Below are 24,471 nucleotides of genomic sequence, written 5' to 3' on the forward strand. Positions count from 1 at the left end.
TCTGACATTTAACAGATAAAAACATATTTGATTAATCAAGAAAATAATCTCCGGATTAGTAGATTGTGACAAAAACAGCCCTAACATAAATAACACAGCACTTCCATAGATATCATGCATTAAAAAGTAATCACAACAATAAAAAGAAACTCTCCTCCTCTTTTTCTCTTTCTCTGATTCTGTGTTAAGAAGAGTTGCTGAGAGAGAAACTGCACAGCCTTTCAGGTCCAGATCAATTCACACACAGTGATCGAATGTCACTTAAGACACCAGCTTGTTTATCATTGTCATTCAAGTCAGTGGTCATGCAATGAATTTCCTGCTCAGACGGCCAATCAGTGGCTTTAAATTGTTACTGAAGCACCGTCAGAGCTGCTCATTATCAGACAATTAAGATACAAGAATAAAAGTGTATTATTTGATTTATTTACCATATCATTAATATTATTCTATTTATTTAATACCATAAATCCTAGAAGTCATACATCTAGGAATAAAGATTAAAAGCACTGATTTGTAAATGATTTATTACATTTATAGAGGTGAATCAGGACATCTATAGGCGTGACAGCACAGAGTAAGTAATTCATTCACTTGTTTCAGAAACATGAGCTTAACTCATGTGGTTAAGCGTTGTGTGTGCAGTGCAAAGAGCGTGCTACAGACGACAGGATGCACTCTCCGACTCCAGTAAAAACTCTCTGCTGTCTCTTTGATCAGAGATGGTACCAATCTATTAAGGCTTCCACCTTCCCATTAATAAATGCTTCTACTGCAGCCAAGTGCATGACCTCCATGATTTAGTCATGAGGAAGAATACTTGTACTTTTAAGCTACAATGGCTACTCTCTTTTTCAGGGCTATCTCCACAATGTTCTTTTTTTTTTTGTATGCAACTGATTTATTGTGAAAATGAAAGGCTGCGTTTTAAGTAAAAGGTCTCACTGTATGTAAAAGCTTTTGAAAAAGGGGAAATCAAAGAATTGTAAATTACAATCACTTTTTCTTCCACAAACTGACTATAGCTCTGATGCTTTTAAGTGCAACTAAGAGTGACAATGTTGTCATAATCCAGGGACATCTGTTCATGCAACACAGCAGTGACGGGGGATTTGTCCGCCTCAGAAGTCCCCTCGACAGCTAAGCATTGTGTTATTCTATGTCTAGCTTTGTTTGTCTCCTGAAGAACAAAAAGGCAACAGTCTGGACACATTGAGATTTGACAGCCCTCTGACATTCGTGCAATCGAGACGCTCACGCTCTCGTCTTACCTGCTTCCGAGTCCTCGTCTTCCCGGTACGAAGCTTTATGTATCTGGCAATGAGCTCATTACGACCTGCAGGAAGAGGAAAAAGGAGAGAAATTAGTTTATTTTAAAAACAGGACAAAATAGACTTAACAAAAACTATCAAAAGAGAAAATCAGAATATCAAATGAGAGGGCATTGTTGGATAAAAACTGAATAAAATCATATATCATTAGGTTTGTAGCTGTGTGTGTAAATGAGGAAACGATTATCTTGTCTGAACATTGAGTCGTGGTTGTGGCATGTCGACTGCAGTTATTCATGGTTTTAACTTATTAACACTGACACACAATGACACAAACACAAATGAATTCCTTGGTGGGGTGCATTTTATTCCTTTTAATAGTTAATTAAATTGTTAGCATGCAACATTTGTTTGAATGAATTTAAGCTGTAGGAAAAAATTAATATTTATGTTGACATTAAGAAAATATTGTCAGAAAGTTCTGTTTTTAACCACAGTTCAACTTACAGTTTTAAACTTAAACATAACATAAAAATATTAAATTAGGTAGATTTTAGCTGCCTGACTAATGTATTATCAATGTACTCCCCAGTGATAATTACGTTTCTCTGTAGTCATAGAATCAAACACAAAGCCAATACATGAAATATAAACTCTATACCATAACATTTATATTTCAAATGGATGCAAATCAGCCGATATGTGCATGTCCTAAACAAACCAGATCCTGCTTCTCTATGAAAACACCATGTGACATTAGCATGAAAAAAAAAAAACTCGCAGCAGCACAGCCTTTCAAATTAATCTAATTCAATCTCATTCTCTTCAAAGCCCGACGCTTTGAAAGGAAGCAGACCTAGCTGTTCATACTATTACAGTAAATAATGGCAACTGAATATATTGGGTTTAAAACAGTGCAGCTCTGACTAAATTATAATTAAAGCATAGCTTTGTAGAGATTTCCAATTAACAACGGCTCCAAACATTCTTCTGCCCTCAGCTCTGCTCTAATTGCTGTAGCAATGCACATGACCCCTGCTTAGCCCTTTCATATGGTAATAACATGCCGCCAACCAAAACTATTACACAAATTATAGGTAAGGAGGCACTCTAATTATGTGTCCAGCTGTAGCCATCCAATGCTATGGATCTGCTCGACTCCTCCATGAAATGCACCAAACCCCAAACACAATGAAGCATTTTTCTCTTCATTATTAATTAAAGGTCTTACATTTATTAGGACACAATGGGAGCACAACATACCCCACATGTGCTAATTAGTCGTATCTTAGATATCAGAGGGAAAGGCTTTTTTTTAATCAATGAAAACAGATCACATAATGTGATCGAGCAAAAGCGTAAATCTCAGAGGTATAAAAGAGCAGACATGTTGGACGGATAAGAGAATAGACTGACATGGTGTGATTTCTGCTTGTTGTTGATGGAAACATAAAAAGGTAGCTAGCATGGAAGTGTCGTCTTTTGAGGCTTCAACACTATTGTGTGCCAAATAAAAAACAGGCTGCTCTTGGTATGGCAGTTTGAATTCAAACCACTGTGTCTGTATGTTTCCTTCAGTCTCATTTTTTGAAAATAATTAATAGAAAATTATTATAATTAGCTTTCTTCAGTCTGATTTCAGCTTTCATCAAATGTCTTTGAGTTTAAGTTGCCAGTTTATTAGATCCACCAAGCTTAAACATAGAGTGCAGTCTAATTCAACAGCCCCAAAATATCTTTATTTATTTTTTACACTGATGAGTTGTTCAAAATGAAAGGGGCTTATAATTGTAACAATGAAACAATTTAGGGTCACAGATTTGATGAATGAAAGCTTCAAAGATATTTTTACTTTACACAGGAAATGACCCTACAATTGAATTAACAATTTAAACAGAAACTGAACATCATAACTTTAATGAAAATAGTATCATTGTAGGTGTGTTGTATCAGGCTTCATTCATTTTTGCTGCATCTACCAAATCACATGGTAACTGAGATACTATGTATACTAGGCATACATATGAAAACAACATGCAGCACCTGGCTGCGTGCCACACCTACACATTTTGTTGTTACATGGAGTAGAGAGTGGAGCAGAGGGGTGGGAGGGGAGGTGTGAGGAGGAGTGGGATTTGACATTGAGTTGGAGTTTGTTAAAGGTTGACCCTGAAGCTCTTTCACACTGAAACTTAGGCAAGGCCAGCTTGAGAGAACCAGGTCACATGACCTCCCAGGACAAATAAACATCATCTGGGGATTAACAACCGCCGTCTGCTGATCCAGTGTGCCTGCAGTGTAAACTTTACCAGATGGGTAAAGATTTTAATAATTCACACACTGTGGAAACTGAACATTACAATACAGGCACTCATGCAAACTCCTGATGCCTAGATCAAAGCACACAAATGGCCAGCTGAAAGCTTGCTTACTGTTGAATAATTCATTCTTTTCACCAGGCTGGAAAAAAGCTCAGTGGGTCCTGGCTAGCCTGCTTTCTCTTTTTCTTGCCTGTGTTTGCACAGCAAAACAACTATTACTGAAAACAATGTGACCGTACACATTCGGGACTGAAACTGCTTTAGACATAACTACGCTTCTCCCACCTGTAATCTATAACATTGTTCTACAAACTAATACAGTAGTAATATATTCAACAAATACAGATTTCTTCCCCCATAGTGGTAAATAAAATGGTAGCCCTGTTGAGGCTGAGCAGGGTGTCAACATGTATCAGCAAGTTAAATGTAAGACTTATTATTATTGCCACTGTTTAATTAAATTTATGACCAATGAAAATAAACATCAAAAAAGGCATAATGCAAATTTCTATGCTAAAAATCATTCAGACCCTTGTATTATTATTGTGGTTCTGTTTTATAGTTTATACATGGGTCTTAAATAAACAGGTAAATGCCATCCTGTCTCATTTGGCCTAAAGACAGTCTATTATCAAATCTTCCTTGTGGTGATTGGACTGATGATTGTCTCAGGTTTTAAAGCTCATCTTTTGCCCAAATATTGGTGGAGTTAGACAATTATGTTTTGAAAACATCCCCCTTTTCACAGGTAATTCTTAGTCTGTCCTCCTCCGCAGGAAATAATGGATTAATCCTGGAAGGCTTCTGATGTAGCACTTCACTCCTTATAAAAGTAACACAGCGGTTATTCGACCGATGAGAATTTGGTTGGACGACAGCATATCGGCCAACTAATCGACCAGTCAACAAGGAGACTACAGCCCTACCATGAATACATATGAAATACAGCTGACATGCAGTATGTTGCTGGTATGATTTTCATGGGTTTACAGGATTTCTTGGAGAGTTATCTTGAAGTCAGTCCTGTCTGCTTTTTGCTTTTTCTATTTTCTGTGTTTAAAATGTTTTCTTGTATTGTTTTTGAAAGATCTACGCTACATGTGAGTCAGTTCCCAGAGGTTGTGTAAAGTCCTGCACTTCCAGCACAGCCTGGAGAGGGGTGAGAAAATGAACTCTTTATGGGGTGTTCTTGTCACTCAAAGCAGCAAGAAAAGGATTCAATATATATTGTGTGACCCCCAAGCAGACTCATGCTGTTCAGCAGCTGTAGGAGCTTCCACCCGGCCAGAGTGAACTCTCTTCTGGACCTCAATGACTCTAAAGGAGTCATATGAATAGCACTCCAGCAGCAGCCCCACAAAGAGATGGTGGCTCAACTTTCCCTAGACCGTCCCCAAGTAGCTTATTCCTCATTCAGTCAGAAATCCAATTTGGCCATCAGCATCCTTCCTCCGTGGAACCTGCGACAGACTCCCTCTGTTGTGAATAACAATGGAGTGTATTGTCTCAGTCTGCTATGGACCAACCTCAGAGATCCCACCTCCAGAAATAACATCCCATAAGCTACATAAGACCAGCAGTGTCTAATGAACATTTTATGAACTAAACTTTACAACCATAACACATAAAACAGTGACTTAGTTTAAAATGTGACTTCAAACATACTTTTTATACAGCTGCTGTCTTCTTGCCCCTTCTTCTAATCTGCATGCTGACCCACTCTTCAACAAAGGGAAGATCTAAATGCAGTAAGGCTGCGACTGACAATTATTTACATTATAAATTAAACTGCTGATCATCTTCCTGATTAATCAATTCATTATTTTCTTTATAAAATGTCAGTAAATAATGAAAGATGCCAACTACAATTTAAAAAATCACAAGATGATGTCTTCAGATCGCTTTTGTTCAACCAACAGTCCAAAACCCAAAAATATTAAATCAAATATCACAGCAAAACTTCACAAAGAGAGAAGAGATGTTAGAACTGTCATTTTTTCTTTAAAAAATACTGAAGAGGATTTAGTCATATGACTTAACAGGTGAGCTGATAATTTAGCAAGTAAACAATGGTACATATACTGGTAGATTACTACAACATTTAACATCTCTGAATGGTTTCACCTGATACACAGTCTTTCTACCATAAAAAGATGGACGTAGTGAGGTGTGATGTTACCATTAGAGCTGGTTTGAAGCCCAGAGTTGCTCCTTATGGACGACGCCATCTTTTATGTTTGGAGCCAGGACCTTCCAAATAAGGAGTGCAGGGTGCTTTCACTCTAGAAACATACCCTCCTACCTCGGTAAAGTTAATGCTAGTTTACTGCAAACACCGATCAGTGCAAACTTGGGCTATAATAATCAAGTATACTTACTGAAATATTATGACACTAGTGCTTAGAGTGTGAGTCCTGGAGCCAAATACAGCACCAGTCGAGAAAACACAGCAGCTACTATGGGTCTTCAAATCTTTTTTTACAGAGCAATCTTTTCCAAAATGACCACTGACAAATTGATTAGAGGACCATGAAAAAAAATGTATTTACAAAAAAAATTATTGACTTAGTATTTTTACAGAGAAATTGACGCTTTTTGAATGAGACTCATGGCCATCAGTGGCTCTTTATGGTAATTCTGCAATGTAGTTGCTGCTTACTTTCTACACTTTGTGTGTTATGTCTGTTATATTTCACAATGACACACAGAAATCTGGAAAAAGTCAATGATATCTGAGCTGCCAATGATACCAAACTTTGACATTTATGAAGTTGCTCTTCAGTGAACACAGCCACCTGAAACAGAAAGAAAGTGAGGCTTGTGTCCTTGACTTCTTTTCTTCTTGACTACTATCTTGAGGTGGTAGTAAAGAACCAGAGGCATAGAAGATAGTATATTATCTTCTCCTCTGACAAAAGGTGTGCTTCATTGTAGTTAACTGTAGAATACATTTATGCCCTCAAATAACTGTGTTCAAGCATCAGTCAGTTTAACTGTAAGAGCTCTTAGAGCCAGTACAGGGCCTTTAGTTACTTCATGCTTTTACAGCAATTCCTTCAATCATCCTGTTGATACTGAGCTGTGGCACAAAAATGTATGAAAGATTCAGTATTTCCAATAGAAGAAAAGTGACTCATGATGTTTACTCTGAACATGACATATTCTGTATTCACACTAAATTCTGGTTCATAGCCAATTAAGGCTGGTTTATCCTGACTGTTTTACAATGGATTAGACCTTGTATGACCACTGAACATCAGTTTAAAATGGTGAGTGAAGCAAGAAGCCTTTGCTCTTCAATTCTGAGGGACTGACACAAAAACCTGACCTTTACAGCTAATGATTTAGATAGCTGGGAACGATGGTGTTATCAAACTCTGTTGTAGCTGCACTGGAAATATTTTAATCTCATATGGTGGGAAACTATACCACCAGACAATCAGATGTACACACAGTAACACAAAGTATATTTGTAAATGCTTTTCTTTTTATATTGTTGTAATGCAGTTTAATCTGAAGATACAGAAGCTAAAACAATCAAAGGCTTATTTTCATCCACAGCAGGTCTTGCAGAAGAAATACCTGTGATGATTCAACTGCCTAATTTGTACATTTAAATAGATTTTTTTAAATCAATATAGAAGAAAAGGAGGGGATTATCAAGCAAATCCATACAACAGATTCATTTTTCACTGCTTTTTTTCCTTTGTCCTTTGTCAAAAGCTTGTATCTGAATTCAGTATTAAAGCCTGCAAGCACCTGTGTAACATAAACACAGAGGTTAATTTAAGTAATGGCATATTAAACATTTTAACTGGCTTGGTTACGTCCTTTGAGCTACATGAACAATAATTTACTGCTCTGCTCCAGTTTTTTTTTCTTTTCCTCTTTTTAAAAGCATCCATTTCCTGTAACAGCACTTTTTTTCTAATGCAGGCACAACCACAGTCACATCTGGCCCAGCACTCTGCCATGAGACAGCGCAGGGCCTGGCTGAGAATCAGTCGGCAGATTGCCTGCAAGTGTGTGGCTTCTTCTACTCTGCTCGCTCACTCTCTCTGCAGGGCCTGAGACACAGATCCTCACAGCATAGAGAGCACACTGTCTGGACTGAAAGGACAGATCTGTAACTACGCTTTGTTTCAATTCTTCACTCTTTAAATTACACTTATCACATAAAAATGTGAGAAAATGGTGAAATTGTTTCCTCAATGCCAAGATGCAATATGTCTTGTTTTATCCCGACCAAAAGTCCAAAGACTAATCATTCTCTGGTGCATTGTTTAAATATCAAATATCAAACAATTAATTTCTGAAACAAGTGATCTATAAATATATCCATAAATAATTTAGTCCATAAACAAAAACTCAAATCATCAAATGATCATTTATCTAGGAAAAATACAAAGTATTTTCTGGTTCAAGAATCTTGAATGTGACGATTTGCTGCTCATCTCTCTTTTATTTCTCTATCAAAGGAAGGAATCTCTGTCTGTGTGTTTGTCCTTCATATATCTCTTGAATTTTTCATTTGATCGACTCCACCCTTGGTGGGTGTACTGCTGGGGACCACAAAGAGTGCAATGTTAAATTTGGTGCAATTCGGACACACAATACAGTATATTTAATATTAACAAAGTTTAAATAAACCAGCGATCAGTTAGCTGCTCCGCTCTGCGCAGGAGCTCTGCTGACTGGCATGAGTCAGAGAAAAAGATGTCTAAAGAGACAAATCTAAATGGACAATCTGACCCCATGTCTGGAAAGAGGGCGTAGCGTTAGCAGATCAGCATTAGCAGCAAGTGACTGCAGGTACATTGTTGAGCAAAAGTTAAGTGCAAAAAACAAAGAAATATACTTTCCAATAAAAAACTGTTTGTCTCTTATTCTCCAAGACTGTGGCAATTGTGAAGCACCTACAGACAAAGCACAAATCTGTGCATTCCCGCTAAAATCCAAACTGAAGGCACAGAAAATAAACGATCTAAGAGCCCAATATGATTGATCCACTTTATTTATCAATGTAGCCCTTATTTTTCTTGAAATGAAAAAAGAACATTTATTTACTCTTACAGTAATTATGATTAACATCTGTGAATGTTAGTTTATTTTGTATTGTTGGTGTATATTCCCATTCACACCTGACTACTGTATTAATTTTTTTATGCACTGCATCAGTGTCATAACAAATGGACTATTCTTGGGTTTTGGATGGTTGATCATATAAAACAGGCAATATGCCAATGTTACCATGAACTCTTGGAACATTTACTCTTATTAATGGACTAAACAATTAATAAATTAATAAAATAAAATATAAACAATCTATAATGAAAATTAATTATACAATCAAACCAAATCTAGTAACTTCCAACTGTTCATAATTATTCAAATGTTTCTTTTTAATAAACATTTCATTTACACTGTCGCTCCAATAATCTGCTTATCTGGTGTCTTCCACTTTAAAGTTATGTATACCAGTCTGCCCAGTATGTGTTTTCCTGTGTGTGTGTGTGTGTGTGTGTGTGTGTGTGTGTGTGTGTGTGTGTGTGTGTGTGTGCAGCGGGCCAACACAATGGCTCCAGCTTTCCTGTCATCCGTGATAGATGACTCAAGGGTCCCAGGCAGCCATTAGCATCACAATAGACTAAACCAACAATATGAAGGCATTCGTCCCAGGTTTTGGGAATAGCAGGCAGGGGCAGGAAGCCTTTTACTTGCAGTATCAATGGGAAACCACTGCTTGCCAAGTGGAGAGGAACCTGTGACTTGTGGCTTGAAAGAAAATTGACAGTGCCCTTTTTGGAGGGAAAACGCTGTGATATCAGTTTAGCATTATGTTAGTCTGGGCTGAGAGAGGCCAAAGACTACGCTGACAGGGAGGTTCCTGTCTGATAAATAAAATCACAAGAATAAATCACGCACAACTGCTGTGTTAAGAACACAATGTGTCAGTGAGCTCAAACAATTACAACTAAATATAAAAAGGTCTGCAGCTGGCCAGACCCTGCAGGTGTTTCCCAAGGAAGGTGTAGCGCCAGCATTTATGAGCCTTTTCTCTTCATTCAATAACAATTATAATAGTAACAATAATAATAATAATGATACAGGTCTGAGTTACCCAGCAGCAAGATCTCTTGTGGAAGTCACAAGATAAAGTCTGCTAATCACAACATCTGACTCCAACCCACCAGCTGCCTGTTACAAGTGTTTTAACTTCCTGTATTGTTCGCCCCTCGCATTGCAAGCGTGGGTCTATAAGAAAGACTTCAAGGCCAGACATCGCATGCGTGACGCCACAGTGATCACAAACACCAAAGCTATTCTCTCGGACACAATAGTAATCCCTCCTCCTTCTACTCATACACGCACGCACACACACATAAACACAATCCCAATGCCTACTAGCTGAAACATAAGAGTTCAAGCCTATTTATCTTTTCATAAAATTGGCATCTATGTATAGGTCCCCATTTTGTAAATATAATAATCAGGAAGTACACTGTGCATACATAAATATACCTTCTCATTATTGCAGTATGTGTGGTGATGCATTTTAAAATGTATTTTGGCTATTAACTTAAAACGGCACACATTTTTTTATTTGTTGGAAGGCGATTATTATGGTAATCTTTTCAGTGTAATTAGCACCGAGCAGTCTTTTTAATGTCTCATAAAATTCTCACTGGCTCTTTCATTTCTGTACATGGGTGTTCCTTCCCATATCCACAGGAAACAACTCTATTCAGTCTTCATTTAGACAAGAAAAGCATAAACAAAAGAAAGCCTACAATTAAGAGCAGATCATTTCCCTGAGGCCGGAGAATTTCAGAGTCAAGACACTGAGTGGGTTTTCTGTTTCGTGGGAATACGTTTTGTACATTTGATAAAAAGGAAAACTTATCTCTTTTGAGACCATGACAGCATCACACAGAGGTTTTATTCTCTATCATATGTGCTTCTATTTGCACAGAGGGCCACTGCATTTGGCCTCAGAGTATGGCTGGGCGATAAAAGGATTATTTTCCTGATGAAAATCTTTGATGATAATGATGATACATTTATAAGATTTATTTTCAATACTTATTTTTTTAGTTTGTTTTCCTTTATCTTTACTGAAAACGCTACACTAAAAACCTGTCGTACAGCAGAGAAACAAATGCATGTGGTTGACGCATGTTTCTGGCCCCTTCCACTTACAATAATGCAGAATGACCATCTGTCTAGAGTAGTCTACTCACACGAAAACTCGACTCGAGTAAACAATGCCCCAATTGAGACAGTTGACAGATTTGTCGTTCTTGCAAAAACTTGTAGTGACGTTGCCAAGAATCTGCAATATTCAAAGAATAGTGAAAACCTGTAAAATGTCTGAGACACTTGAAACATGATGTTTGATGTGATGGGAATCACAGCAGTTGTTTACATATTTATTATATTATTTATTTAACATAAAGCCATGTTGGTTCTGTTGAATATTTATCACCTATTTGTGTTTATTATAAATAATTGTATATTATAAGCCATAATTAACCAACTGGTTTCTTTAGGGTTCTGCCCAAAGGAGAATAGTCTTAAAACTGTAAATTGAGGATTATTTATATATATATACATATATATATATATCGTAATAATTATTGATGCAGAACCCTAACCCTAACATGGTTGACCATATCATCAGGAACTGTCTCATAGTGCATTACTGGTTAAGAAAGCAGAACAGCTTGTCTGTCAGCTTTTTCCGTTGTGTTAGCTTACAGAGCAACAGAACTAACACAAATCTGATCAGCTATAATGTCTGCAAGTTTATTTATCAAGTCATGTTGTTGCACTGTGAGCTGCAGAGTTAGTATGCTGAATGAAGCTCTTCCGACACACATTGCAGCTGTTTAGATCTTTAAGGTAATTGACCATTGTGAATTTCACTGAGGGTTTAAAAATCCAGCCATGGCAAAATTAAGTTCTCTTTTTATAAAGCAGTGTGTAACTGTAATTAACAGCTCTTTAAGAATCCATTTTTTCTCTGGACACCAAAAGAAATCAATACTTAACTTCAAATGACCTTATTGAGCTGGATAAAAGGTTTTATTGCAGGGGCAGGGTAAGGAGCGGTTGAGCTAATGTGTTAGTTGAACAGTGGGGGATTAAAGGTGAGATGTTGTCTCAAAATCTTACAAGACATCACAAAGCAGCAGGTCACTAACCTGAGCCTTCCTGGAGACACTGAGAGGATTACAGCAGCCAACCTCTGCTGAACTGTGCCTGTATTCAGACGGGGCTGAGCAGGCAAAGACAGCCTCTTTATCACCCAGCAGGTCCAGCCCATTCTATTTCCTCTCTCCCTGCTCAACGCCTCTCAAATGAGGCCAGAGCAGAAACCTGCTAGTCCCAACTCTGTGCAATATACTCACAGGGGACCAATTTGCACAGCCAGCCCTTGTCTGAATCACTCTATCAATTAGGAGCCACTGTGTTTATCATCACATACATTATTGTAGAGGATGGCCTGGTCATTGTGTTGAGGTGTGCCTCTCAGGAGAGGGAAAGGGATGAAATAAATGACCAGGGAGTGAAGCCACAGTTGGACAGGCTGCTGGACTAATCTGAAAGGACGGCTGTAATTATGGGTCTCCCGGGGAACTAGTTGTGTGGCAAGTCCAATGTGTGAACATGGCGCTAACAGTCAGTAAGGTGCACTGTCCCCCCACCCCCCCTTCTCCACAACAAAGTAAGGAACTGAGTCAAATCAATATTTTCAATCTCTTGGGATCAATTCAGCATCTGAGCACAAAGGAAGACATGTTGGCTGTGGCCAATATGTATAAATGAAAAGTCAAACTTTGTGGTCATGATGGGCTGCATGTCTCACGTTCTTTTGTCATCCTGAGCACAAGCTTGGGGAGTCTTGTCTGAAAGTTGTAATTGAGTCCAACTTTGAAGAGAGGAGAAGTCCCAAACAGTTAATGCCTCTCAACAGTGGAAACAATCCTGCTAGTCACGACATCATAAACAAGCACTTAATGTTATTATATATTACAAAGAAATAGGATTGGGCATATAGGATATAAGGTCAGACCATAATACAGCACTGAGTATGATCATTTTACAGCTGTGGCTGCAGTTCCTTTGTTTCCAGGGATGCTGTTCAGTGTCGAGAGACCTTTCTCTGTAACACAAACAGCAAAGAAAGAGATGACAGTCTCTGTTCGCACTAGAGTGAGGTCCCTGTGCTCTGGATGAGAGAATAACACTGGCATTCAGATTCCATTCATATGTTGATTACACAAAATGGTCCCATCAGTGTGAGATGATCTCATCAGAATAAAAGTGTTTCATCAATGGGATATGATGTAATCAGCATGAAACAGATGATTTCTTGAAGAGAGCATGAAAGTGACACTGCATCTTTAAGAAGCCCAGTGTCTCACTGTGTTTTAGTCAAACAAAAGCAGCCAATTGGGAACATGCAACCTGAAACCAGAAGCCTGGCTCAAAGGGCCTCACACAGACCTCAGAGCTGGGACACACCCCGTGTACTCCTGATTCAGGCAGGCAGGCAGAGAGCCGAGGCCTGCAATCCAACTGTTCAGTGCAAACACTTCTACTCACACAGTCAGAAAATCACTATCAGACTCACTAATCATGTAGTCCGGGCTCTTTCTATAGTACTTCTGTAAATGTGTAAAAATTAGAGATCTACTAGGACTCAATTTCTACAACAATTGATATATAATCAGAAACATGCAACACATTTGATTTGGCAGCAATTTAAGGTGATACAGTATCACCATCAGATTGTGAAAGTGTTCAGTGGTGTGAGCCAGAAAAAGACATTTTGATTTCTTGCATTTCAAAGTGTAAAATGACACCACTTCAACCCTTTCAGATAATGATGCACTGCACATTTTGTTCATTTGATAATCATGAATACCTAACACCAAAATTCAAAACAAAAAATCAAGCAAAAATCTCTGCCTCACAACATCAACTCTTTATATCACTCTTCCAGTGATGTCACCTCGCAGCCTGGTCAGCATCAGTACTGCTCACACTTTGAGCCTCATGTTGTGAGTCGTGAACCCCCCACAACATGAGGCTGTGGGCAGGAATCTCACACGAGTAACAACATGTTTTGGTTGGTCATCACAACATGGACACAACTTAAGAGCTGAAATCTGACCCCTGATCAGACTGCCATGAAATGATATGTTGTAGTCAGATGTCTGCTACTCTGCGACACCTTCAACCTGAGCCTGAACCAGGAGAAGATATCAGTGCTGTGGAAGAAATTCTGCCTGGTTCCTGATCCCAAGAAGATGACTCCATCTGGCCTCAATGACGATTAACTAGTTTCCCTTACATCTCTTGTGATGATGGTGCTGGAGAGACTGAACTTGGCCACTGGTACTGAGGGAGAAGCTTCCAGCAATGAGGGATAACAAGTCCAGAGCTCTGATTGAAATGATGGAGAGTCGTCCAGGAGCTCCACAGGGGAGTGTGCTGTCTCCCTTGCAAACCTCAGACTTTCAGTATAACTCTGAACTCATTTGCAGAAGTCATTTGACATCACTGCAGTGGTTGGGTGTATGAGTGATAGGCAGATGGAGGAGTACAGAGGACACTTTTGTTGAGTGGTCTGGAAGAAGTCATCTGCTTCTGAATTTCACCAAGACCACAGAGTTGGTGACTGACTTGAGAAGGAAGAGGACGGTTAAACAACCCCTGTGTATTCTGGGAGAAGATTTTGGCATGTTGGAGGACTTCAAGTACCTGGGCGTTCACATCAACATCAGACTGAACTGGAAGACCAACATTGAGGCTGTATTTAAGAAGAGGAGGGGCAGAATGTATTTCCTGAGGAAGCTGAGATACTTCAACGTGTGCTACAAGATGTTGGAAAGAAGAACAGTACAGTACTTCTACTAGTCTGTTGTGGCCAGTTCACTGTACTTTGCTGAAATCCTGCTCCCCTGCCCACTGGTCTAACTGGGGGTGCAGCATTAGAGCCGGCGACACCAACAGACTTAATAAACTGATTAAGAAGGCCAGCTCCGTAATTGGGTGCAAACCAAACATCTTTAAAATGGTGGTGTAAAGGATCCATTATGAATAATCCTGACCAACCTCTCCACAACCTACTGGACAGACAGCCGAGAACTTTCTTTAACAGACTGGTTCAGCTTCACTGTCACAGGAACCAATACAGGAGATCTTTCCTGTCCCAAGCAATTACTCTCTCCAACGCCTGTTGTCTGTCTAACGGAGAACTCTCAGAACCCTCATCCTAATAGTTTCTGTCTCAACTAAACTTTACTCAGTTTTGTTCCTTCAGTAACTTTGCCCATCTTAATACTCCTATTCTACCTCATTGCATTTTTAAAACTTCAACAACTTTGCACACTTGACCGATGTATATGTTATCATATGTTTATATTTTATAATATTTATAGTGTATGCTAAGGTTTTTTCTTATATTCTTGTATTGAGGTTGTTGTTTGTTTATTTTTCGAAAGATGTATTTTCCTCTCTTCTAGTATTGAAGTTGAGTGTGTATTTACAGTGTCCGTGCAAATCCTGGATAACCTACTGCTGTAACACAAGAATTTTCCAATTTGGGATCAATAAAGTACATCATCCATCCATCTATCTAATATGCACTTCACAATCAATTCTGCTGCTCAGCAACAGCGCAGCTCTAAATGTGGATCCATTTTGGGGCTGAGTTTCATTAAGTGCACATTCTCGGAGCATCTTGGAAACACACATGGTTTATAAAGATATGAAGAAACTGAATCAAGCAAAATGAGTACAGTGAAATCAACAAGACCTCATATTATCTATAATCTGGATTTTTCTGTCACCTGTTGTCCAAACACTGACTAGTGTCTACTGGACATCTCATTTGTTTTCCTCTCTCTGGCCAGAGGTGTAAAACAACAGAAGCAAAAATAAAAAGTAACAAGAGACAGTAAAAGATCACATTAGAGCTGCAACAAATACTTGATTAATCGATTAGTTGATTGACAGAAAACTAATCAGCAAAAAATTTTTTTGAAAAGGTGAATCTATTTGATTTATTTTTTTAACCAAACAATCAATTTACCAAGGACATAATCATCAGACTAATCGATGACCAAAATAATCATTAGTCGTGGGCCCTAAATTTCATGAAAATATATAATATATGAATTACAGTTGAGCCCTGAATAAAACATCAGTCGAAATTAGTGTTTCATTGTGCTGGAGAGACAAGAAGTGACAACTGACAAACCTTTCATACCTCATGAATGACGCTCTTTCTCACACATGCTTTTAAATCACCTGCTAGACTGGAACATTACAAAGAATAACATCAATATAAAACTGAGTGTCAGTTTCTATTTAGTTTTTGCTCAAAATCTCTCTCATTGTCTCTCAGTTACTGTACATGAAATAATGTATAAATGTCATTAATAGATACACCTTTTCAGCGCATTATTGTCTAACATGTGCCACCCTAATCAGAAGCAGGGACATAAAACCAGGTCACTTCATGCTTGTTGACCCATTTCGATAAACCAAAGACATGTTTGATCCTCATCACTGTGTCAGGCTGAGAGAAGTATAAGACATCTCCATAGACCCGTAATGAATAAGACCAGTTTGTCACAACCCAACCTTCAAATCTTGATTCCTTATTCAGGATGACTTCTTCCTCCCTTCATCATACCTGCATCAATACTATTTACACTTTCGACAGTTTCTCCTTTTGAGGAAGAAATACAATAATTGGACTTTTTTCACTACCGTGTGTGAAAACACAGTAGTCTTACACTGACAATGGCAGGGTAACAAATGAGGGATTATTCTGGAGGTGTGTGATGCCTCTCCTGCAATGAAGTTCCTCACACTCCATTCTGAGTGAATGCAGGTGACTCGGGGAGCCTGAGCTGATCCCAGAATTCCTCATTATCCGCCCAGCAGGGAGGATCAGGTCCGCTCGCTCTGTCTCAGAGCATGCTCGGCCCGGTGAGATGAGCCCCAGAGGAGCACAGTGTTGGGCCATCGGGGGCAAGCCAGGTCTGCTCATTATATCTAACTCATCCTTGGCATCTCTGCAAACCAAGTGCCACTTAGTTCCCACAGGAGGGGTCTAGGCTGGATCACTGACGAGATGGCAGAGCAAACAGTAGAGTGGTAATAGGAAAAGCTTTACATCAAAAGACACGTGAGGATGGAAGCATCATGTCGCCTGTAAGGTGAACATTACAACACGTAAGGATTTGACTGCATATTTCATTTTTAAAATAAATATATGCATTTACTGGTATGCTGCTGTTTAGAGCTGTAATCTATTAATCTATGGAAAGGAAATGAATCTGCAACTACGATGATCTTTGAATAATCGTTAATTTTTAAAGTAAAAATGCAAAATATTTGCTGGTTCGAGGGTCTCAAATTTGAGAATCTGCTGCTTTGACATTACTGTAAATGTAATATTTTGAGATTTAGGATTGGTTGGACAAAGTAAGACCTTAAGGACGTCACCATGGACTCCATGATGTAATTATAGACATTTTTTCCGGTTTTATTGAACAAATGATTAATCGATCAAACATAAACCTAATCAGTAAGTTAATCAATCAGAGAAATACTCCTTAGTTGCAGCCTCACTGCTATTTATCAGAACAAGATAAGACACAGGCACAAAATAGTGGTTTGAAATTCCCATGAAAGGTCTCCATCATAATTGTTAGAAAGGAGTTTCAAGCTCTGGCATCAAATACAAATGGTGGTTTTCCCTCTTTAGAAGGAAAAGCTAGAAAAACACCATGTGGTATAGACTACAAGTAGAGTATGTATTTACATATTTATTTGTCGGCAGATGGAATAGAAATCAGTTCTTGCCTTTTTTTCCAACAGTAACTGAGAAAAATTTACCAATGTCATTTCGCTTGCGGGGCAAGTGCAAATACATAACTCAATGAATAAACATACAATTTGAGTGAAGCGTGTTGTTTCATTTATCAACTCTATTTCTGGGATAAATGAATGCAGCCTAGCACAGCAGGTGAATTATGCAAGTGCAGAGTCTTAGGCCTTTGGCTAGGGGCCAGTGCCCCCTATTTCCCTTTTCCTAAAATATTCTCCTAAGTAAACTCTGGGGCCATGGCAAGTGTCCGGGTGATGCAGTAGACTATGCAGATGTAGTGTCTTCAATCGCAGTTACAATTAGCCTCAGAGAATGGGCACAGTGCCAGTCAACACTGGTCTCAGCACATCCAAAACACTTCAGGTAAACACCACAATAAGCTAAGAAGCAGAAATTAGAAATTGTTTTATACCACTACACAGTTGCTATAGAGACTGTTGCTAATTAACTGCACTCTAGCCCAGGATAACAAAGGGCTTAAGGGCACTCAGGGCAGCTCCTCTTGTGATGAGCTCTGTGTATGGAACACTATGCCATCCCCTGAGTCTCTCAACTACAAAATACCGGTCTCCTTGTAGCCAACTTTCATCTTAGATGCCTTGAGAGGTTTTGTGTGTCGTCTGTCTGTGGCTGTTATAAACCCTATAGACCTGGATTAAAGCGTCATATCAGCCTCACCACTGTTAGCAGAGCCCTTCTTTTAAAAGACAAATCACTAGATGTTTTAGACAAATCAATCCCTTGCAGTTGCATGGAGGGCCACTTAATTGGTTACTTATCATCTCTGATGGCATTCCAAAGAAGTGCACAGTATACATCACTAAAGAGCAACTCATAGATGGAAATCTGAGGCATACAACAAAAAATATATATTCACATGGAAATGAAAGTATCTTGGTTTTTATAGGGACAAGCACCCAGGGTAATATTTCCATGTTTAAAAATATTATTAGTTCTTTAAAGGTATAGTAAGTGATGTGGGGGAAACCGAGGAGAAAAGTTGTTGATATTTGAGTGAAACCCAAAACAAACCTCCCCATCAGCCTATGTATAAATGATGTTAGCATTGTTGCTAACGCTACTAGCTTCACAGTAACTAACCTCTATTCTACCGTCAATGATGCACGTCATGTTAGTGATGTTGTTTATTAAGAATTTGAAAAGATCTAGGAAGAAAACTTCATTACAGCGGCCTACTCTGATATTATTTATATTATTAATATCAGTTATGATGTAAGAAGATAGACGGGAAGAGTAACGTCACACAGTGGAGTGTTATTTAGAGGGAAATAGCATGATATATATGTCTCCTGTAGTAAATCACATATTTATACTAAGTTTACAGGTAATATGTCCGATGTTATTTATGTGTCATTATTATCATGGTGCAGCTCTGTCCCTGGCGGGGGAGGAAAAGGCAGAGGTCAAAGTTCAACCAGTTCCATGAGCCTGAAACTAGGAGAGCTACAGGTGAGCAGACGCTGCAGGCTCAGAGTCTTACAACTGAGTAAGTGTTTCTTTGCTTGCTTGTATTATTTCATAAATTCCCTCCATAAATACCCCTATCCTGTGAAATAAAACCAGATTACATCACTGTAACAGCATTACCCCTGGATTGACACTGGCTCTACCTATAATGTGAAAACTGCATCTTATCATAATAAAATCTGATTTATGAACACTAATGAAATGTTAATAATTTTCTCATTTCAGGAGATAATTCAGGACCTGAACCTTGAGCAGTCTCATCAGCTGCTTCACGCTGTCTGATGAGGGACCCAAGCATGGTGTTCAACCTACTGTCTTCATCACCTGGTGACCCGGCCTACAGCATCACTTCACCCTGTCCAGGTTCAGCCAGCCTGGTGTTTCTGCCGGAGATGCAGATTCCCTCCAACATGAAGCACTTAGACAGTAGAGTAGTGATACCAAGCTGCTGTGTGTGGAGATCCTTCACCCAGACAATTTTACTGTATTCTATTGTATTTATATTTTATAAATTTTTCTTATTCACTTTGTAGGTCTCTCTCACTCTGTCAAAATAAAACATTAAAATGATGCGTACGCGGGGGGATACAAATAATGACGCGTAGAATACCCAAGAGGTAAAAAGAAAAGTAACAAGCTCAATGTAGCCTAATGTAGCGGAGTAAGAGTACAGTTTCTTCTTCACAAATCTACTCAAGTAAAAGTAAAAAGTATACTGATTTAAAACTACTCCTAGAAGTATAATTTTTTCAAAAACTTACTCAAGTAAATGTAAAGGAGTAAATGTAACTCTTTACTACCCACCTCTGATAAAGTCTTACATAATTCGATACTCAGTTGTTAGTTGAAGCTTATTACTGTAAGTGTGACAGAGAGGAGAGGAGGCACGGTTGAAGGAAAATACATTTATTGAGGGGAATAGGCTGAAGGGAGCAGAGCTGGAGCCGAGCAGGTCTAGAGAAGAATCCAGGGGAGTGCTGAGCAGAGCAGGGTCCAGGTCTGAGGAGCAGGCTACAGGTCTGATAAGCAGGGTCCATGTCTGAGAAGCTGGGCTACAGGATTAGAGGTTGGGAGGTTTCTGGAGCTGACATCATGTCTGTGTCTAGGATGCCTTTAAAAAGAATAAATACAGACCCATTATTAGTCTTATGCCATTGTTACTGGATAATTTAGAAGAATGTGGCGTGATGGCTACAGTAATGTGCAATGTTAAACATTCATAGACAGTTGGATTGTAACATCTGTGTGGAGAAAATATGTGCTGATTTTATTTTTGTTTTTGGAAATCACCAGGCCTTGATTTTTTCAGTTGAGTTAAACAAACGTCATATTAAACATAATCTAAGTAACAACATGCAGTTTTTCAAAATTGTATTTTTGTATTGAGCTATTGTTTTTTTACAGACATACATTTCTATTGTCTAGTGTTGATTTACTGTGTTTTCTTTTCCCCTGCAATGCCTGGATATCCTGCTGCTCTAAATCTCGATTTTCCAAATTTTGGATTAATAAAGTAAATCTGTTTATCTGTGTATCAATCTGTTTATTTAACAAAACACAACGGAGCAAAAACTAGCAGGAGTTAGCTGTTCAGGTTGATTTTACAGTACAGTGACCAGAGTTGAAGCTAATGATAACAGCATGTTGGTCCGTGTATCACTCAAAATAATCTTATTGTGATGGCAAACCTGTGCTTATGTCTTAATGACTGTAAACAGTTTGAAAGCAGTGAACAAACACCAGATACACAGCGAGATGCACAGCAGCTACGTTGTAGCACGCTGCTAATGTTAGCTGCAAAGCTAACGTGCAGAACGTGAAACAGCCGTAGTAACAACTCTGCTACTTTACAGCTAACATCACAACAACATATCCTGACTAACTAGACAGTGAGTTGAATGTCAGTAAGTAATGTTACAGTTTATGTGAAGCAGAGCTGATGTTACTCACCTGTCCGGCAGAGCAGCGTCCGCCTTCACTCTCTGGTCCTCTGCCGGAGCTCCATCGGACCTTCCGCCGGGTCTCCGTCGGTCCCTCCACGGTCAGAAAACCACAACGATGTGTCCGCGGGTCCTTGTCTGGTCAAAGTGCCTCTTTTATATGTTTTGTTTTTCTAACCTTCTCCACTCCGGATGTTTCTCAGACACCTCTCCTTCTCAACTATGTTTGTAACAGACGTTTCTCGCTCCGACTGCATACACTCTCCTCCCCCCTCTGTCTGACCGTGAACGCGCATGAACGCTACCTGTCTCTGATTGGCTGCATTGTTGTGGTGGCTCACGCCGAGCCAAATGTTTATCTGCTGAATCTCAGAGCCAGGCTGTGTATTGAAACCAGACTTTTTTTCAGCGCACACTTAGAGGGGACAGCTAGCAGATAGTGAGGAGAGATTCTGTGATTTTGACAAAAAAATGTATTGGATTATTATCGCTTACTACACCTTTAACTAGTAAAGCTAAATCTATACATCTGACTGATTTTATAACAGATGTTAGACTCAAAGCCTGGTATTAAGCAAAGAAGGTACGAGATTGGGTTCACCTGTCAGACATGGTGGTTCTGGAAAAGCAAAAAATACTCTATAAGAGCAGTAAGATGCAAAACGCCCTTTTCCCTGGTACATAACCGCTTTACACAACAAACCATATATTTGTTTTGGCAACTGATAACTGAAAGTTTTTATTCAGAGGGAGGCAGGGGTTAAAAAATATCTAACACTGTCAATATTGCCCTAGCAAGAATGTGGGAACATTTATTTTTCATTTGCTTATGTTGACAAACACAAGAGTAAGAAAATGAACACCTGAGTCAAATATACCTTCAGAGAACATTGTGTAAGATCACTGAAAAGGGGAAAAAAGGAGTTCAATTACATTCCTATCATTCCTCAATGGATTAAAAAAGGTAATTTAAGTGGTCATGGCTCTATTGTGATTGTCTGTGATTTGTAGGATTTGGTTGGAATAAATTCACAATGGGTGAAGGCATCAACACCATACTACTGGATAGTCCTGATGCTCTGAATGTCACTTTGCCACAAAACAACATTCAACAGCACAACATTTCTAGATCTAAAATGACCCAGTGACTATTTACATATGTGACTGTGCATACATACACACACTTATAAGCAATCACACTATGCAAGGTTCCCTGTACTGTTCCTCTAATTTGATATTTCTTAAACAGTGTGGTCTAGTAATGACCTGACACTGTCTATTCTAAATTAAACATAGCTGCTTTTTTCTCCTAGAAAGACCCGTGTCATCTTTTATGCATTCCTGGTTTTTGGGGAATTGTTAGTTCACGTCATGATGGGATTGGCACTGTGCTTCTGCAACAGTTGCGTGGCTGAACAACAAGCATCCAGAAAAAGCACACATACATCAGACTGATTTCAATCTGTTCCCTGTTACATGGTCCCAACAAACTCAGATATGATAAGAAAGAGGACTGCATCCACAAATCTGCCTTTAATCTCCAAAAGATAAATAAATAAAATGTAGCTCTCCTGTCTTCCTACAGCTCTTTCCACAGACAACACAGACATTCTGCCACAATCTTACAGCATGGAAACATGTGTTTCAATATCCCCTCGGTGTCCACACCTAAAAATGTAAGAAAATCATTTCACTGTTGTGTCTAACAGGTCTGACTCAGTAACAGTAAGAGCCAGTCCAAGGATACCGATGAGACGGATACAGAACACATCTGGGAGGATGAACCTCTGTTAAAACCTGTAGTCTCTGATTTGAAGAGAGAGATTAAAGCCACAGTAACAAAAACAAAAAAAAGGTTTTGTTATTGTGCGTTTAAAACTACAGCATCTTACGCAATCAAGACCCATAGTATACATGCTTTTTCTTTTATAACCCAAAGAAAGAATACATGATTCAGTTTGAATTATTCTTTTAGTCTGTAAGCTATTTTCATGAGGTATGTTGGTTGCTTTAATCCTAGTGTATGTTAATGCCTGTTAAAATACATTTTTATCCATTTATCTACCTAATCTGATTAATGAGAAGAGCTTAATTTCCCACATTATCCAAAAATTGACAAAAATAGTATATTTGAGAGAATATGTATAATGTCAATGTCACAGACTACTAGAGAGCTGAACATTTGCATCATATTAAAGATGTCCACTGAATAACAGTGAGGCCTGCATTTACCGCTGCTCATTTCTAACTACAAAAAACTGAATTGTCATGCTTTAATCGAAAACGGAGGAAGAGACAGTGGGGAGGGTCCTGTTGTCTGAGCCCAAATCTTTGTAGTGGCAGCTGAGGGGGTTTTCACTGCAACTCCTAGAATTTACATTTTGTTTGGCCGGAGGGGTCACATGACAGCTGCAAGCGAATGCTCTGAGGGGCTTTCTGCTTTCACTTGACACTGACAGGCTGTGAGACAGTCCAACACCACAGAGAGAAAATATTCCCTCTTTCCATGACATCACCCAGCCAGGAATGGGGGAAGTGGAGGGAGGAGAGGGGGCACAGCTGGTGGCAGCCGCAGTACCATCTGCTACTGACTAATAGTTCATGCTGCTTTACTTATAAACTTGCACTTCTGTGAACCAGAGTGGCGTCTGTAAGGCCACCATCAGAGAACACATCACAGGTTAATCTGAGATCGAGTCTTGTATTACATTACTCATGTACTGATGCATTTCCCCCGTTAAGCTCCTTCCAGTTCCAGCTTTAACAAAAACACACAAATACACAGATCAAGACTGGATTTAAACTTAGGCATGCACACTCCCCATCTGTACTCACCATACATCTTTCCCTCATCAGACAAGATGATCTTCCTGCGTCCACAAGGAGGATAGATGGCCAGGGCCTCCTGGAAGCTCTGTTCAATGTCAGGGCTCCACACCCCCTCGGCATCATTGTCTACAGGTTTGTCTGCCGAGTCGCTCATCCTCTCCATGTCCTCGGCAGGGCTCTCGCTGCCGCTCCAGCTGCTGGGATCAATCGTGGCGGTTGGGCTCTCCAAGCTGAAGCCTGGAGCAGATTAGGAAGAGACCTGGAATTCCCAATAAACAAACCAAACCATCACTCTGTGACAGTGGACATCTGCTTCCAAAAAAAAAAGAGAGAGAGAAGCAGCCAAACAAGCATAGACATCGCCAAGAATGTTGTTGACTTGATTTACAATGGATGTTATGGGTTTAATCAATTGAACATTTTCTCTCATGGACTTGTGGAACTTCTAATGAAATGACAGCACATGCAGTAGACGGTTACATTTAAAACTGATTTAGAGAGCGAATAAATGCCTAATATGATGGGAAATGCACCCAGTGTGTGTGGTGTGTCTCCATTCAACAGTAGCCCTGTTGAGTAGCTCCATCAGTGGGTCTAAACACAGGTGGGTCATGGAGTGAACAGATTGAACCTCTATGTCAACGTTTTATAAACCCTGTACTGGTCGAAATCAAGCCTTTACTGTAATTCATCACCTGTGTAACTGCTTT

At 39.2% G+C, this 24,471-nt stretch overlaps 1 protein-coding gene across 1 annotated transcript in view; it reads right to left on the reverse strand.

The window, feature by feature from the left end:
* Positions 1–23,992, reverse strand: part of tead1b (TEA domain family member 1b) — a 39,796-nt gene extending 15,804 nt beyond the window's left edge. Inside the window, exons 1-2 of the mRNA XM_053324534.1 lie at positions 23,768–23,992; positions 1,272–1,336 (exon numbers count right to left, since the gene is read on the reverse strand). Of these exons, the coding sequence (XP_053180509.1) occupies positions 1,272–1,336; positions 23,768–23,924 (222 nt within the window). The 5' untranslated portion in view covers positions 23,925–23,992. The remainder of the gene's footprint in view (positions 1–1,271; positions 1,337–23,767) is intronic.
* Positions 23,993–24,471: the final 479 nt, after the last annotated feature.

Source organism: Scomber japonicus, chromosome 1 (assembly GCF_027409825.1).
Source record: "Scomber japonicus isolate fScoJap1 chromosome 1, fScoJap1.pri, whole genome shotgun sequence".
In the NCBI taxonomy this organism is placed as follows: Eukaryota; Metazoa; Chordata; class Actinopteri; order Scombriformes; family Scombridae; genus Scomber; species Scomber japonicus.